The sequence below is a fragment of the Nicotiana attenuata genome, unplaced genomic scaffold (genome assembly GCF_001879085.1).
Source record: "Nicotiana attenuata strain UT unplaced genomic scaffold, NIATTr2, whole genome shotgun sequence".
Lineage (NCBI taxonomy): Eukaryota > Viridiplantae > Streptophyta > Magnoliopsida > Solanales > Solanaceae > Nicotiana > Nicotiana attenuata.
The window spans coordinates 68,602-82,318 of NW_017671452.1; the positions used below are offsets into that span (position 1 = coordinate 68,602).

At 33.5% G+C, this 13,717-nt stretch overlaps 3 protein-coding genes across 8 annotated transcripts; 1 reads left to right on the forward strand and 2 right to left on the reverse strand.

Moving 5' to 3' along the window:
• The first annotated feature begins 3,405 nt into the window (after positions 1-3,405).
• On the forward strand, positions 3,406-4,787 carry LOC109208384. 2 transcript variants are annotated; one of them, XM_019371495.1, is made up of 2 exons: positions 3,406-3,903; positions 4,372-4,787. In XM_019371495.1, exons 1-2 carry the CDS (start codon positions 3,482-3,484, stop codon positions 4,619-4,621), a joined length of 672 nt encoding a protein of 223 aa, XP_019227040.1. In that variant the 5' UTR covers positions 3,406-3,481; the 3' UTR covers positions 4,622-4,787. The 2 variants fall into 2 exon arrangements, with proteins under 2 accessions (XP_019227040.1, XP_019227041.1); XM_019371496.1 differs by having other exon boundaries at positions 3,406-3,896.
• A 368-nt stretch (positions 4,788-5,155) lies between these two features.
• Positions 5,156-11,998, reverse strand: LOC109208378 (putative pentatricopeptide repeat-containing protein At4g17915). Of its 5 annotated transcripts, none has more exons than XM_019371491.1 (8): positions 11,912-11,998; positions 9,653-11,384; positions 9,469-9,534; positions 7,924-7,986; positions 7,753-7,833; positions 6,770-7,199; positions 5,464-6,258; positions 5,156-5,373 (listed from the first exon to the last, which is right to left on the reverse strand). In XM_019371491.1, exon 2 carries the CDS (start codon positions 11,356-11,358, stop codon positions 9,976-9,978), a length of 1,383 nt encoding a protein of 460 aa, XP_019227036.1. In that variant the 5' UTR covers positions 11,359-11,384; positions 11,912-11,998; the 3' UTR covers positions 5,156-5,373; positions 5,464-6,258; positions 6,770-7,199; positions 7,753-7,833; positions 7,924-7,986; positions 9,469-9,534; positions 9,653-9,975. The 5 variants fall into 5 exon arrangements, with proteins under 5 accessions (XP_019227036.1, XP_019227034.1, XP_019227031.1 ...); XM_019371489.1 differs by having other exon boundaries at positions 5,464-5,598; positions 5,711-6,258; positions 6,770-7,833; XM_019371486.1 differs by having other exon boundaries at positions 6,770-7,833.
• LOC109208381 (ATP synthase gamma chain-like) lies at positions 5,684-8,150 on the reverse strand. Its single transcript, XM_019371494.1, has 6 exons — positions 8,103-8,150; positions 7,753-7,833; positions 7,472-7,585; positions 6,366-6,441; positions 6,005-6,258; positions 5,684-5,950 (listed from the first exon to the last, which is right to left on the reverse strand). Exons 1-6 carry the CDS (start codon positions 8,148-8,150, stop codon positions 5,684-5,686), a joined length of 840 nt encoding a protein of 279 aa, XP_019227039.1.
• Positions 11,999-13,717: the final 1,719 nt, after the last annotated feature.

The following is a 13,717-nucleotide window of genomic DNA, read 5'->3' on the forward strand; positions in this document are numbered from 1 at the left end:
GCATGTATGCTCTAACTATTTTTACTATACATATTCTGTTAAAAAATGTCATAGAATACACGTGCAACGCACGTGCAGAGAATCTAGTCTATATTAAAAGTACGAAGGCCCTTAGCGAAATGTCGTTTGCCTTTTTTACCCCTTTAAAACTGAATTTACATCAGACAAAATTGTAATTTAATTATATTCCTAATATTTAGGATTTTAAAATGAGCTAAAATTTTGGTTATTGAATCTTTTTCTTATTTTATTCCTTATTTGAACACTGTAAAAATTCCTAATATTTAGGGAATCAAAATAAAATAAAATTGTACTTTTTAAAATTATTTGAAAATTTCACGTATAGTTAATTAGAAAATACAATGCAACTAGAATTGTTGGTCACACACGAGTTTGTATTCTTAGAAAAAAAAAATACCAAACATATGTACAATCTATGTAAGAGATATTTATAAAGTTATTAAAGTTATGTATGTTTAACAAGCTTCGTCTGTTATGACTTTAATTTTTAGTAGGCATGTATATCGGTTTTATAATTTTTTCATAAGTATTTACTGATGATTATTATATAAATAAGTGTTTAATTATTTTTATACTAATATTTAGGACTATTTTCCCTTCCTTTTAGGTTTAGGTGTCCTATTTCCTATCTCATGTTTTAATTATTTAATAAGAAAACTTCATTAGGTAAATGTCGTATTCACCTTTCAAAGAAAAGCTAAACTTCAACGTAATTACCCTTCTGACAAATTTATTGAGTTGGATATTACAATTATTTTAAAAAATGAACTAAATATTTATTAAAGATTATTTTAAGAATTTGAATTTTACCACAAAATTGTCACTTTTACTGTTATGAAATTTTGACCATCTTAATACATTTTTTTTTTTAAATATTGATGCTAATTTTTCACGTACTCCACTCGAATAATATGAATAAACGCATAGTAATAACAAGTAGTGCAGTACTGAGTTTGCATTAAAATAAGAGATCCTGAACTTTGAGTTATCCCAACTAAATTTAAACACTTTAAGTCTTCATTTGAAGATATAAACTAGGATAGATTTTTTGTCTGTCGTTTATTTTAGAATATCTCAAAATGAAAAAAATTCACCATTTAATTTTTTTAATATTTTATAATAAAAGAAGTAGCGTTAAGTTTGAGTTGAAATAGAAGAACTTGAATTTTGAGGTTAGCTTTTGCCGTGATTGGCATGGGCTAACTTCAAAATATTGGTTTAGTACAAAAAATACTTTACGATAAAATTTGAAGTTCAAAAAATCCGTTTAGCCAGATTTAAATATATTGTTCAACTGCAATAAAGAATGAGTCATGATTAGATACACAATTCAAATAACAAAAATTAATTATACGGGTAAATGTTTCCTAATTATATTGATCTTTAGTCTATCCTTAGATTATAAATTTTCGCAAATAGTTTCTTACTTTTTCTTGAGTTATAAGTTTATCATCTTTAAAAGTTTTAAGAAAGGATGCAACATCTTTCGTGCTCCATCTGACAAAAAGTTTAATTCTATTTATTTAATTATACTTTCAATTTATAATTCAAACATGTACAATTTAAAATAATATTTATTCGGCTTTTAGAAACAATTTATTTTTTAGAGATAAAGTACACGCGCAACGCGCGTATCTTAAGACTAGTGATTGTTAAATGTAAGGAAAGACTTAAGGCCTCTAATTAATATTTGGCTTTAGGCTCCCAAATGTATTAAGCCGCCTCTGCATCAACCAAAAACATTTTTCATGCAAAATAACTTTCATCATCCTAAACGTACTCGTCTTAGCTTGTTTTATCCTGATAATCTTCTAAGTTCTTTTTCAAATGTTTTAAATGATAGATTTTTCATTTTCCAATGAATAAGATACAAATTTTTACTCATTGTTTTCTCATATTTTTGAAGCATGAAGGTGGAAAAGACAAGCTAAATAAGAGAACAATGGGAATGCTTGTTCTTCCAGCAACGTTACAAGCCATTTCTTTAAGCACCTGTCATTCTCTCACCAAGAAAAATATATAACCCTGTGTTGTACAAATTCATCAAAATCATCAACAATTTTTTTTTTTTTTTTTTGGGTACAACGGATGATTTATGTATAGTTCAATTTGAGGTATCCTTTTTAAAACGAAATCAAATTTGACAGCTCAAGTCACCACAGCCAACAATATTCATATATGAAATGCATAATGTATACTATAAAGAATAAGATGAAGAAACACACAAGCTATTCTTCAGCACCTTCATAATGCCAGGGATAATCAATTTTTTAAATCTAGACGTAAATGACACTAAGGCTAAACCTCAGGGAACAATTAAGTAGTGTTTTCACTAACTGCTTGTTTGGATGGTTTTTACCTATTGTATTGTATTTTATTGTTATTTTAAATACAGTGTTTGTTCTGATTGTTACTTAAATTTTATTGTATTGTATCGTTAAATCCGTCGTTATGTAACGACGAAAAGTGTCACTTTATTGAACGATGGATTTGGTGTGGTGGCATCGTTACCTTACTTTTTTATCTCATCTTGTCCTTTCTTATTATTAAATAATCATATTTTATCCTTTACCTTACTTTTTTTATATGATAACTTTACTCCGTATCCTATTTTTCTTAGTAATACTGCAAGTTTATTCTTCATATTGTTGGTGCGTGATATCATGAAAAGACGGCAAACGATACATCCATCCAAACGTCGTATTCATCAAACAGTACAATAGAATGCAATACAATACAATATGATACATTATGAAACGACATGTAACAACAATCCAAACAAGTTGTAAGTGGACTCAACATATAGATAATTAAGCACGTGAAGAAGTCAAAGGGTCTCAACATCTACTATTATATACATAAGAAAATTAGCCTTATATATAAGGTGTAATTTTTCAGTGAAAGGGATTCGGATGAACCCCTTCTAGCCCCAGCTCTGGCCCTGTTATACAATGTAATTTCTTGATATCGGACTAGTTAATTTCTTTGTTTGTGTGGCTCTTCATTTTCCCTTTGTTTTAGAGCAGTGTTGTTGCCTGGTAGAAGATGATGGCCAAAGCATGATGAGCAGCCAAAATAATTTTGATTTATATTCATTTCTATCACGTTTTTTACTTAGAAATTAAAAAGGTATTCTTTAAAATTCAAAATATAATTCACATTCTCTGTCTCTGCCATCTAAAATGAAGGTTAAGTTCTATCACCTTTCGTACGAATTCACCAATATAATACTACTCAGTATCGTTCAACTTTATTCCCACTGAATTAAAGCTTCCTGCATACTAAATAACGACTTGAAGCAAAGCATATTCAAGTGAAAATCGCGTAAAGAAGATATGCTTTTTTCATTCATTTTCTTTAATTTGTTCCTTCTTCCATGTCTGTCCCTTCCTTTATTTCCCTCAAAGTTGGGATTCTGCACTAAACCAACCTTTAATCTTAAGAGGGTTTTTTGCAAATTATGCAGGATTCTGCTGCAAGCGGTGGAAATTCGAAAAAAGAAGAGCTTTCAAACTGTTCCAAGAATCCAGGAATGGCAGAAAATAATGAAGTTGAGATAACACAAGGAGAAGTTAAGGAGACTACTGACATAAAACAAGGAGAAGATGATGGCAATTTAAATAAGAGTATTAAATGTGGAGGTAATTTAGAGAAGGTTTCTAGTAATGGAGAAGGACAAGAATTAAGAGAAAAAATATTAGAGAAAGGTACTGAAGTAGTAATAGACATTGATGAAAATCAAGGAATGGAAAAAGTATGTCGTATATGTCATTTGAATGAAGAGTCCAAGGAAATAATTGAGCTTGGTTGTGACTGTAAATCTGAGCTTGGTATTTGTCATCGCCATTGTGCTGAAGCCTGGTTTAATCAGAGAGGTAACAGGTAGAATTATATCATCCTCCTATTTTTCATGCACAAACAAACAGGGCTCGCTTGGTACGAGTGATAAGGGATAAATTAATTTTGGGATTAAATTTGAGATGAGTTTAGCCCACGTTTGGTTGGGATAAAATCATGGTATAACTAATTCCGAAATTAGTTATCACGGGATTATAGTATTATTTTTATCCCTATAGGAGGGTGAGATAACAATTCTGGAATAGCTTGTTTCCCAACCAAACAACCCCTGACAATGCAAAGAATTTTTACGTTTTGAATACTCCAATGTATTTTAGTTTCTCACTTATTACATCACGTAAATTTGAATAGTATTTTTTTTAAATTTCTATGTCACATAATATGTCTTATTGTTCAGATAACTAATATCACTTATTATAGACAAGTTACTTGTAGTGTGAAAATTCTTTACATCCACAGATTATAAAACTTTAAATTCTATCTAATTTACAGATTATGCGAAATATGTGGGAAGAGGGCAAAAAATGTGCAAACAAGATTAGAGGAGAGCAGAATAATGGTGGTTGAATGGAACCAACGGACAGTAGAATCCACAAGTTCATATATCACATCTAGTTCATCTACTCCTATACAGCAGAATGGTTGTAGATGGAGATGTCAGCAATCTTGCTGTAACTTCCTGCTTGCCTGTTTTGTAATGGCCTTTACCCTCCCCTGGTTCTTCCGAGTTCAAATTCCTTAACAATGTAGAGACTGTTTTTTTGTTTTTTCTGCTACCAAAATCTCATACCTTGTCTCTATAGACAATGGAAGTTGTTAATAAATATTTGTTCACCTCATTGTATTGTCCTCCATTTAGCTAATTATACTCCTTTCCGTATACTAAAAAGCAACATTTCATTTTTTCAGTTTGTTTTATCCTGATATTCTAAGTTATGTCTACCAAATTTTTTGTTAAAGCAATACTAGTATACATACCCGCGGATTGTTTCAAAGGAAAAAATGATATAGTAGAAACAGGTCTCTATTGTAAAGTAAATTTAGCGATCACATCCAAAACAATTAAATCAAAAAACAAATATATGAATTTCATTGGATTGCATCTATGATGGGGACCACCAATATTTATGCACAAAAGCATGATTAGCAGAGAAGGTTGGGTAACTGTAATAAGCCAAAAGGTAAAGTAGATTTCCCAAAATTCGCTTCCGGTTGCAGGGAAAATAAAATAATTATACAAATCTCTACCAATAATCAAGCATATATTCATAGTACATATAAAATAACTTAGAGTTTTCTTATATTCAATTTCGATAAACGCCAAATCCAAGAGAACATACGTGCGATAGAAGGAAGCAACGTTCAATTTTTACTATTAATTACAACATTTCTAAACTAAATTAGCAATTTCTGTGTAAATTTGGATAGCTTAGCTGTTACAACATACTGGAGTAATGCTACAGAAATACGTGGCTTTAAAAAGGATTAGTCCACCTGAAAAAGCAGTAATTTGTCTCAAGTCATTATAAAGAAAAATAAAGAACAGTTATACATATGTGTAATTCACAGTAATTAAGACATCACCTTTTGTTGTGGTGTACTTTGGATCAGAAGTATATGAGAAAAATGAGCAAGTCAGTCATGTTGGTTGATGATATAAACGACAGACTCACATGGATAACTAAGATCTAGGAAATACCCAATCCTTGTTGGCATAATCTATATAACAGTTCAAGTGTTAGATGAAATGCATACATTAAAAGGAGCAGATTCAGCAAATGAAAATGAAATAAGGATATCCAAATTATGAAACAATGAGGAATCCAGATACCAGATTCAGTGCAACTATGTAAAGTGCATCTGCTCCAGCAACAATCTCCAATATCTCGCCAGTGATCTTCGCCTGCCTTTCCCGGTTATAAGCAATCGAAAGGTTCCACTTTAAGTCAACTGCATTATTCGTGGCATTACTCATTGCATTCATCCTAGCAGCAAGCTCACTCGCAAATGACTCTTGGAGTGCCCTCAAAATCTGGCTATTCAAATAGAGTGGCATCAAAGCATCAAGAATCTGAGCAGGATCTTGCTCAAAGTCTAAATTACACAACTAACTTCCCCTTTTAACCCTCAAATGATCCCTCTCAACAATCATTTTCCCCTCCTTAGTAGTCAACCTAAAGAACTCATCTTCATCTACATCAACACTTTTCCCATTAACATCAAGAACCTCTCCTTTCGACGAAATTGTAAGCAACGTATGTATTACTGGATCAGATTTAATCAATGAAACAAATTTAGTATACAACGGATATGGAGTAATGATGGAGTATACTGGAGTAATGCTACAGAAGTACTTGGCTTTAAAAAGGATTAGTCCACCTGAAAAAGCAGAAATTTGTCTTTAGTTATTATCAGAAAAAACAAAGAACAGTTATACATATGTGTAATTCACATTAATTAAGACATCACATTTTGTTGTATTGTACTTTGGATCAGAAGTGTATAAGAACATGAGCAAGTTTCCGAACCAGTGTATGAGAACATGAGCAAGTGAATAGGCAACTTCATGGAGAAAACATTAGACTACATAGTTAGCTGACTTTCTTCCTTTTAAGTAAATATAGATTGTTTCATTTGTCAAAAAGATCTGTACAACTCGAATGTTATTGCTTTCTCAAATATGTGAAGCACGAAGTTGGAATAGACAAACTAAATATGAGAACAATGCTTGGTTTTCCAGCAATTTTACAGGTTATCTATTTGACTTGATACCTAGTGAGCCATATACTCTTAAAAGTTTTTACAACTGCAACTAACTTATTTAAAATAAATATATCCAAAAACAAGAACTACAGGAGACTGATTTCTTGATATCAGACTAGCACCTTACTTTATTTGTGTAATCTGCTTCATTGACAGCTCTTTGTTTTCCTTGGCTTCAGAAGAGTGTTGTTAGAAGATGGCAAAAGCATGATAAGCAGCAAATTTAACTCGGAAGGAATGAAACACAATTTAGAAGAGTAAAAAGGAGCGCAAAGCCCCTTCCAGCTTTGCAAGATACTTCACACTCTTGAGGCATTGCCCGGTATACACCAAATATTCAGAAAACATGCCCACATCTGCCAAGTTTGAGAGCAAAGTAGCATTAGATGATTGCAAGACTCTAGTGCACTTCCTTAGAAATAGCATCCACTGCTAATGTTGAATATCTTCTTCTGTAGAACATCTTGCGTCAAACAAGAATTGAGTGTCTAAGTCCACCCAAAGCAAGGAACTATAGGAGCCGCCTTAGTTTTATATAGTAGTTCCCATGGCCCTGCCTGCTTCAGCAACAAAATGTAGTAAGTCTTGACTGAGAAAGTACCATCTTTACTAGCCAACCAGATATGTGAGTCCATTCTATTTTGCATCCAGGACTATAGGTTCCGAAAAAGTAATAATCTACACACCTCCTCTATTTCCCAAGCATTAGAATTTCTGAATTGTAATCGCCAGCCAGATTAAGAGAAAATATCAACAACAACAGACTCCTTATTTACAGCTATGTTGTATAAATTAGGCAAAGATATCTTTCAGACATCCTTCCTCTAACCATGGGCCTAGCACAAAATCTGATCCTATCCCCTCTGCCAGCTTTTAACATAATATTTTTCTGGAGTTCATCCCATAAGCCGGAGATTTGTTTCCATACAACCATTTTATTTGGCTGTGAGACAGATTTAGAAGCTCAATTAACAGCTTTACCATATTTAGTGTCGATCACCTCTTTCCATAAGCCATTTCCTCCATCATTTAGTCTCCACAACCCCTTTACTCAGAAGCACTCGTTATGGCTCTTTAGGTTTTTAAAGAAAATTAGAAATTTAAACTCACTGGATTAAGTACGTGGTCTTTGACAGAAGAAGCTTTAGAAGCTGGCTTCCTCGTCCCAAATCTTTGAAGTTGCTCAATCTCCTATCATAGAGAAAGAGAGAGCAAGGAAAAATTTCACAACTGAAGCTGCTATGAAAATCCATTCGGAAAATGAAGATGAAGGGAACTTACAACTTCAAACTTAAATAGACAAAGCTTGTCCTCAAGTAGTAACCCATTGTGCAATTAAAAAGTCTGCAAATGGTCAAAGGTATACCACAATATCAATTATCAATGAATTTGATAACAACCAACAGTTGTGGTCAGTCTGGTCATCTCCAGGTTGTTGAGAGTTTGTCATATTCATTTACGTTGTACCTCTCATCAAATGCTGAGACAAACTGACTAGAAGCAGGCATTAATCTATTCAGTTAAATGATGAATAATTACTCTATGCGAGGATCTAATTGCTAGTGTGTAAAATTATATTCTTGTTTCCAGCATGCATAACTGCAAATATGTTAAGCTTGAAACTTAAGAAAGAAAAGGATTTCAGGCAAAGAATATAAACCAAACACTTCCAGTCAGAGAAATGGTGAAACTCAAAGTATAAGTTTTTACTTCCAAAGGGCTAAGCTACAAATAACTTGCCAAGAGAAAACGAGCAGTGTAATGCTTTTACACAAATTGTAGAACATAAACTACAATGTTTTCCAAAGATGTTTATAAACTACAAGAAGACTTGATAAGTTCAAGGCAGAAAGATGTACAGGTCCTGATTTGGGAAAAAAACGTTATAAGTTGGAGAAAGTGAAAATTCTATTGATTAGTGCAAAATCCCCTGAGTACAAGAGGAAGGAAATATAAATACATAAAAGCGCTTGATGAGATCCAGGTATTGAACCATGTCAGATTCAGACATTGAATCACATCCTTTAGACGTTAATAGATGATAGTTGCAGAAGCTCCTTACTCTAGAATAGCTGCAAAATCAGATCTAGGAAAAGAATATCACTAAACCTTTATTCAATGCTATAACATTCATATATAAGATTCTTTGATCCATTCCTATAGCACAAAATCTAAGTCACTTGTCGAATTAATTAACAGAACTAGAAATCTAACTTGAATAATTTGTTGAATTTAAATTAAATTTAGTTAATCCAGCATCAGTTCAGAGAGAGAACCTCCATTAGCTAAGCTTACCGCTACTCTCAGGGCTCTGTGTATGAACTACTTTTTCAGGTTCAGATCTACACACTTCCCATTTTGGACGTTCCCAAATGTTTTGACACCATTTCCATTTCTATACAAATTTTCAGTTATTCAAATTCATTCAACTATTCAAACTTTAACATTAGACGTGATTTTTTCTCCATCAAACAAACTTTTCAACATTACTTTAATGTTTTCTTTTATAATCACTCATTTAAAATATAAGTCAAATGAATATCTTGAACTCTGAACCAATGAATTTGAAACACTGAAGTTGTTCGTTTTTACAAAAGGTCTCAAAAGAGGAACTGGGGAGACAGATCATAAAAGCATGATGCATGCATTAACTGTATAACAGTGATCCCTACTATCTATCTAGCTTAACTGACCTTCGTTCCCCGAGTCAATTGGCTACAGTCAACACATCTTAAGCAACTTCAAACAGGAGGAAAAAGCATTCTGGCTCAAATATGGAAGACCACTTCATTTCTAGATAAAGGAAAAGAGGAATACAATCCTTACCTTTGATTTATCTTCAGCCAATCACAACTGCTTAATGATTTCGGATTCAGAGGCCAGAATGTCATGCTGCAGAAAAGAGCATTCCTTGAACTGATTGTACTCTACTATCTAACTTTGGAATACAATACTAAACATTACACCAAAATAAGTGGAAAGAGATTATTTAGAAGTACAAATGACTTACAGTCCGACCCGCCTAGTTGTTTAGCATCTGTGATAAAGCATGCCTTTACTTCCACAGAATAACTCTTCACAATTTCAACAGCATGTCATCAGTATCCTTAGGGTGAGGAAAAGTATATAATTAACCACCTCCTGACAGAAGTGTCACTGTGTTTGTCTCTTACAAGAGGATCGACTACTTGACTTGAAACTGGTTACTGTAGGTTGTATTCTCAGTTGCATTAACGCTCGATGTTTTTCGGCTTCCATAAAGTGTTATAGTGCAAAACCGTAGGCAATTAATAAGGTTAACATTTGAGTGGCAGAGTTGAGCACCATTCCTAATTAATAATGCAGTATCTTAGCCAATCGAATTTTAGACTGGACCTTCCTTGCTTCATGTGAAAACCCAGAAGAACGAAGGCCACTAATAACAACACATTTATTTGATTTAAGAATTCTCATGCCACCTCTAACACATGATAGTAATAGCTTAGATGCTGCACGAAACCTCCCAGCTTTGCAAAGACCATGCACTATAGTGGAGTAAGTAAAGGAATCTTTGGCATCCATTGATTCAAACATCCACAATGCATGATCAAGGTGACCAGCTTTACACAACCCATTAATAAAAGAATTCAAAGCAACTAAGTTAGAATCAAAACCCATCATACTCATACAGTCCAAATGTTGCTGGGCCTCTTTGAAATTACCAGTCCTGCACAAGCCATCAATTAAGATAGTATGCGTGTACTTGTCAGACTCCAAGCCTTTTTTTTCTGCCTCGTACAGCAACTTATAAGCATTATCCAGCTGACCTTCCTTACAATATAGATTAATAATGTTGTTAAAAGACACCGTATCAAGGTCAAAGCCATTTGTAATGATATAGCCCAGGTACTCATTGGCCTCATTCATCCTCCCGGTTTTAAGTAACATACTAGCAACTGTACAGTAAGCAAAGGCATCATATGTATATCCTTTCCTTCTCATCTCTGCAAAGATTTTAAGGCCTTCTTCAAATTGTCTACATCTGAAGCAGCATTTCATTACTGTCGTATAAGTGATGGCATTTGGGATATGACCTGCTTCTACCAATTCATTGAGAAACTCTTTTGCAGTTTTTCCTCGACCTGACTTGCACAGCCCATGAATAAGAATGTTGTAAGTTACTAATTGGGGAGTAAATCCATGACGTTTTAAACTCCTAAATAACATTAGGGCATTCTCTGTATATCCATTCTTACAAAGACCATTCATTAATATATTGAATGTTGCTGGATGAAGAGAAATATCTTTCAAAATAATATCCTGAAAAACTCTGTAAGCTTCATCTGGCTTTCTCAATTTAAAGAAGCAATGCATTAAGGTGTTGTAACTCCAAATATCAGGAAGAATACTCATCTCAAGCATTTCATCAAACAGATCGAGACACCGGGATAACATGCAATATCTGGTAGCTCCAGCTATTAAAGAGTTATACGTAATAACATCAGGATTAATTCCAGCTTCCTTCATCCTATGAAGGATGGAATAACCTGGATCAATGCCAACAACACGACAATACGCAGCAATCACTGTATTGTAAGTGACTACATCTGGTTGTACTCCGATTCTTATGCCATCAACTATTAACCCTTCAGCTTTTTCCAATTGTTTGGCTTTGCAAAGAGATGCTATGCAAATATTCATTAACCTTGTTGATAATTTATTTTTGATACTCCACATCTAATCTGGGAGTTAAGACCAGCAACCTGGATCATTTTCGAACGAATTCATCAGACAAATCCTTTGGAGGATCTGACACGTACCACACAACATTTTTGAAAAGTACAGCAACATAGATTGAAGGATACTCAATTAGCAGAACAATCATGAAATAGTAACTTATTTTACCCAAATATGAAATTGCAAAAGCTACTAGTCAAGCAATACCAACTTGTTTTATTTAGTATTGATCAAAGAATTAACGGCAAATGAAATGTAGAAATAGAATGAAATGTAGAAATAGAATGGAATAGTATCAATAATAGAAATGCTTTGAATAGTCCATAAAAGAAGTGTCAAATTAAAACAAGTACTTAATTTTACTTCTCATCTTGCAAAATTAATAGGAATAAATCCCTTAGGGAAGCACATAACACACATGAATTTCATTTATCACATTTCAAGTCAAGGCAAATTCTTCTTCTTTAAGCGAAACCAGTTTCTGAATAACAAAACTTGACCTTCATTAAAATCAAATTATCCAGAAGAATCCATAACTGGAAAGAGTAAACACCTTTGGATTTAAACGAGCTCGTTTCGATGGAGAAGGAAGAATGGGTTCGGATAATTAATGACTCAATCTCAAGTGGGAGGAATAAACCTAAATAGTCCTTTTAAGTATGGGCTTAGAAGTATTTTGGTCCTTTTTATATATTACTAAACATAAAACGTCCTGTATGTTTACAAAAGTAGACACCTTTGGTTCAAGTTTAAACATAATCTTTAAATCTGATGGAAAGTGGCAGAACTCGGGTAAAAATAACGGAAGTATCTAACTCGGTTTCACAGAATCTGTTAATGAGACATGTCACTCACCTCATCTTCCAAAATCCTTAAAGAACTAACCGAAGAACCCGTGACTCCCTTTCTCCCAAATTCATTCATATAAAGCAAAACCGGTGATGTAACAGTAGAAGCAACAACCATATTCAGCGACAAGCAATGTAGATTCCATCAATGAGTCGTAGAAGATCTAATACTCAAAAAATGGAGTTCGATCGAATGAAAATTGTGCTTCGAGACTTGGGCCTCATTTGTTTGCACTTAATGGAGGTCTGAATATTAATGGGTCTGAATAGGTCTGTATGACTAAGATCCATAACAGAGACTTAATTTCATTAAGATGTTATCACATATTCATTATTAACTACCGCCACCGCCTACCATTATCAACTACCACCATGCCGCCGCCGCCACCACCACCACCACTATGCCACCATTACTATGCCACCATCATCCTCAATCATAGCCGCCATCATTATCGATCATCACTACCCAGTATCCCCACCACTCCAACCACCATCATTCTCACCCACAATCAACACTCATCCACCTCAACTACCACAACTACCACCCCATCACCATCAACAACCACAGCCGGCACTGCCTATCATTATAACCTACCACCACCCACCCACCACCTTCCTTAGTCACAACTACTATCACCATCCGCCACTACCATCCTCAATCATAATCGCCACCACTATCAATTACTACTAGCTACTAGTATGAACCACCATCATCAACCAAAACTAGGGGCGGATCCACCCCTTTAAGGAGGGGTGGCATGGCACCCGGTAAGATGATAAGTTTTTTATATACCTATGTTGAGATTTTCTTAAATGAGGTTAATTATCTGATCCTGCCACCCGCAACGGTAAACTAAGCAAAGGTGTCATGGCTGATAGACCTTTTTGAAAGTTTTTCTCGTGTGTAAAATTCAAGTTGAATTTATCTTGAACCTTGTCTCACTTTCTCTTTTCTTTTGTGCTTTTATTTCCTTTTATCCGAGTCATTTCCTTTTCGGGTACCACCGAATTTTCTATTTGTCGTTTTATTATTATTTTATTTTTCTTTTCTCTATCCTATTATTTTGTATGTGATCTTTAGGAAGAACACTAAAAAAAGAGACTCCTGAACTTTAAAATTATATAAAATAAGCAATCCTCTTAATTAAATTTATGAGTTTTCTTGTTTCAGATCCGAAAAACTTGAGTGTTAATGAGAATTTTGGATTGTGATAAAAAAAAAATTCATCTTTTTTATTATATCATAAAAATTTGGGTTATGCGATGGTTGTTAGATATAATTTAAATCACTTTACAATAATTTCGTAAGCATTGCTTAAGAAATATGTGATTTATGATTTTGATTTATGATAAATTGTAGTTTATCTAATTTATGATTATGGGGTATAATGTATCTATGGAAAATATTTTTTTAAAATTTCTTATTCTGGTTGATGTAATTCTCTTTTTGAAGATGTTATCTTACTTGTGTAAATTAATTTTCAATACACAGAAAAGATGTAATTTTCCAG

Excerpts from the sequence above, each read along its gene's own strand:
- LOC109208384 (XM_019371495.1), top strand. The coding sequence starts at position 3,482 with ATGCAGGATTCTGCTGCAAGCGGTGGAAATTCGAAAAAAGAAGAGCTT. Across the intron at positions 3,904-4,371 it reads TTTAATCAGAGAGGTAACAG|ATTATGCGAAATATGTGGGA; the intron begins GTAGAATTATAT and ends TCTAATTTACAG.
- LOC109208381 (XM_019371494.1), bottom strand. The coding sequence starts at position 8,150 with ATGCCTGCTTCTAGTCAGTTTGTCTCAGCATTTGATGAGAGGTACAAC. Across the intron at positions 7,586-7,752 it reads AAGACCACGTACTTAATCCA|CCAAATAAAATGGTTGTATG; the intron begins GTGAGTTTAAAT and ends TCTGTCTCACAG. Across the intron at positions 6,259-6,365 it reads TTATACACTTCTGATCCAAA|GTGGACTAATCCTTTTTAAA; the intron begins GTACAATACAAC and ends CTGCTTTTTCAG.
- LOC109208378 (XM_019371491.1), bottom strand. The coding sequence starts at position 11,358 with ATGTGGAGTATCAAAAATAAATTATCAACAAGGTTAATGAATATTTGC.